Below are 2,360 nucleotides of genomic sequence, written 5' to 3'. Positions count from 1 at the left end.
CTCCGACGGCCGCTCGGTTGTGGACACGATAGGCAAACGGAGGTTTAAAGTAATTCAGCACAGCGAGAGGGACGGCTACAACACAGCTGACATAGAGTACCTGGAAGATGTTAAGGTATGAGGTGGTGGGGGTTGTGAGCTGGGAGAGTGAGAGATGACAGGATGAGTTTAGACTTTATAAGGTGTTATTAACATCCTGGTCTGAAAACAAGTTGATGCACAAGTGTCTGAAACTAGCATTCTTTCTAATGGCCAGCAGGGGGCAACCCAACACCAACTGAAAAAGAAAAGCCAATTTCATAATTGATTTATAACCCGAGTAAACATTTTCCGATTATTTCAGAGCCCCAGTTGCAAGTTTCAAGTCTTGTTTAATCCAGTGTGATGCTCATTTATTAAAATATGGTTTCATTTAGAAGAAAAAAGAGATGATAAAGCAGGATACAGTATGCTGTGGCTACTTTGGGATTTTTCAAGCATGCAGTGTCCCTCCGTTACTCAGCCAGAAGCACAAGTCAAGCTTTGCATCTGTTTTCAAAAGATTTTATGGTTGTAAGAACTAGTCTATAGATGTATGCAGCAAAGGTGAAGTTTTCCACCTGGAGACTTATTTAGAGAAGGATGGTGAGCTGTTGCTAAGATGTTAAAGCTCAGAGGTGTTGTTGTCTGCAGGTGGAGGGCGTAGCAGAGCGCGAGCTGCAGTGTCTGCATGACGTGGTGTACGAGCAGGCCGTGTATTGGGTCAACTCTCTGAAAGCTGAGCAGAAAGCTCGCATTGAAGGCCACTTCGGACCAATGCCTGACAAAGACTCTGAACTTCAGGTACACACAGTCTGTTTCTTTTATAGCTTCTATTTCTATATAGTGGGACTAAAGTATCCAAATTTTTCTTCTACTTCATTTTGCCCTTTAAAACCATCTCACTTGTGTGTTTTTTGCTTGCAGGCCAGCCCTAACGGTCCCTCGTGGTGTTGGTGGTTACTAGCAGTTCTTCCTTTAGAGGGCCGAGCTCAGCTACCGTTCCTCGCCCTCACGTCTCTGAGAAACCGTCTCAGCGGCATCCGCAAGGTGCTGCTCTTCATGTCGCAGAACAGGAGCCGGTGACGCGCGCGGCTGACCCTAAAGCAGCAGTTGACCTGCTGTTCTTCCTTTTTGATGCACAAAGAACTGACGCTGAAGGCGTCGCACCTTCCCCGTTCCCCGCCGATGTCATCCAAGCATCAACAGCAAACTTTAACTAAGCAACAGTTGAGATAACGTGGATCTGAATGAATAACAGACGCCTTCCGTCATCACTTTCACAGAGCAGCAGTCCTGGCAGACCCACAAACTTGAGCTGTGTTCAGACAGATCGGGGAGTCTGGCATCACAATTGTCTGTTTAAAACCATCAGTCGTCACGCTGTTACATCACTGTAGTTTGTTGATCATATGCACATGCTAGGTGTACTTTTTTGGTTTGTTTTTTTTGTGTATAAGAAAAAGCTGCTGTGCTGCGATCTCTTAATCTGCCCAGATTGCTACTCTCACCTTTCTGTCTGTCTGCCATGTTTGCAGTTCTCTGCTCTTCCTTTTGCCACACTTTGCAGTTTGGTCAGAGCGTCTTCTAAAAAGATTTGTCAGAAAAACCCAATACGAGTGTCATATATGTGCTTCCTGTCTGAACATCGCCTACAGAGCAAAGACAAATGATCCTCCCAACGAAACAGCCTGCAAATCAAATCATAGCTGGACATGGCGAGTCATTTAACCGACCATGTTTGTCTTTAAGTGTACAAATGAAGAAAGATAAAACCTTAATATGAATATGAAAAATGTACTCTCCCTACATAATATACTCTGTTTACTTCAACTACTCTCTTACCACCTTTAGTGTATCTTGCAATAATTAGTCCATCAGCTCTTCCGTCTTTCCTTCATGGCTCCTCCCTTCTTCCTCTCTCATTCAAACGAATAACAAGAGAATCAGCTTTTACGTTGGTGTGCTTTAAAAGCTTTTTGTTCTTGTTTTATTCATTTTTTTGTATGTTTTGACATTGATTTCCGTTATTTATTCATAGTTTTTATTTATGCATGCAGTGACGTTGTTTACATTTCACAAAAAGAGAGCTGCTCACGTTCCAAAGTCCTCCTCTTTTTTTTTTTTTTTTAAATTACATTTTTTTTTAAACTCCACCTATACGCAGCTTTTACAATCAAAATGTGGCACCAACATGAAGCTGGCACGCCCTCAAACCAAACCTTTTTCTAGATGATGGCTGGTGATCCACATTGATTATGTGTGTTGACTTGAACATATTTGGATCCTCGTGCTGTGAGAAGCATCATTCAGCATCATGGACTCACTACCAACAATATTTG

The 2,360-nt window shown here is 42.8% G+C and overlaps 1 protein-coding gene across 1 annotated transcript in view; it reads left to right on the top strand.

Moving 5' to 3' along the window:
* The window catches only part of LOC113033171 (LON peptidase N-terminal domain and RING finger protein 3), a 9,580-nt gene extending 7,729 nt beyond the window's left edge, over nucleotides 1–1,851 (top strand). The window contains exons 10-12 of the mRNA XM_026186645.1: nucleotides 1–115; nucleotides 673–822; nucleotides 946–1,851. The exon at nucleotides 1–115 is cut by the window's left edge and continues 48 nt beyond it. Of these exons, the coding sequence (XP_026042430.1) occupies nucleotides 1–115; nucleotides 673–822; nucleotides 946–1,104 (424 nt within the window). The 3' untranslated portion in view covers nucleotides 1,105–1,851. The remainder of the gene's footprint in view (nucleotides 116–672; nucleotides 823–945) is intronic.
* The last annotated feature ends 509 nt before the right edge of the window (nucleotides 1,852–2,360 follow it).

Source organism: Astatotilapia calliptera, chromosome 2 (assembly GCF_900246225.1).
Source record: "Astatotilapia calliptera chromosome 2, fAstCal1.2, whole genome shotgun sequence".
In the NCBI taxonomy this organism is placed as follows: Eukaryota; Metazoa; Chordata; class Actinopteri; order Cichliformes; family Cichlidae; genus Astatotilapia; species Astatotilapia calliptera.
The sequence above is the reverse complement of the archived record's forward strand: the minus strand, read 5'-3'. Positions and strand labels throughout refer to the sequence as shown.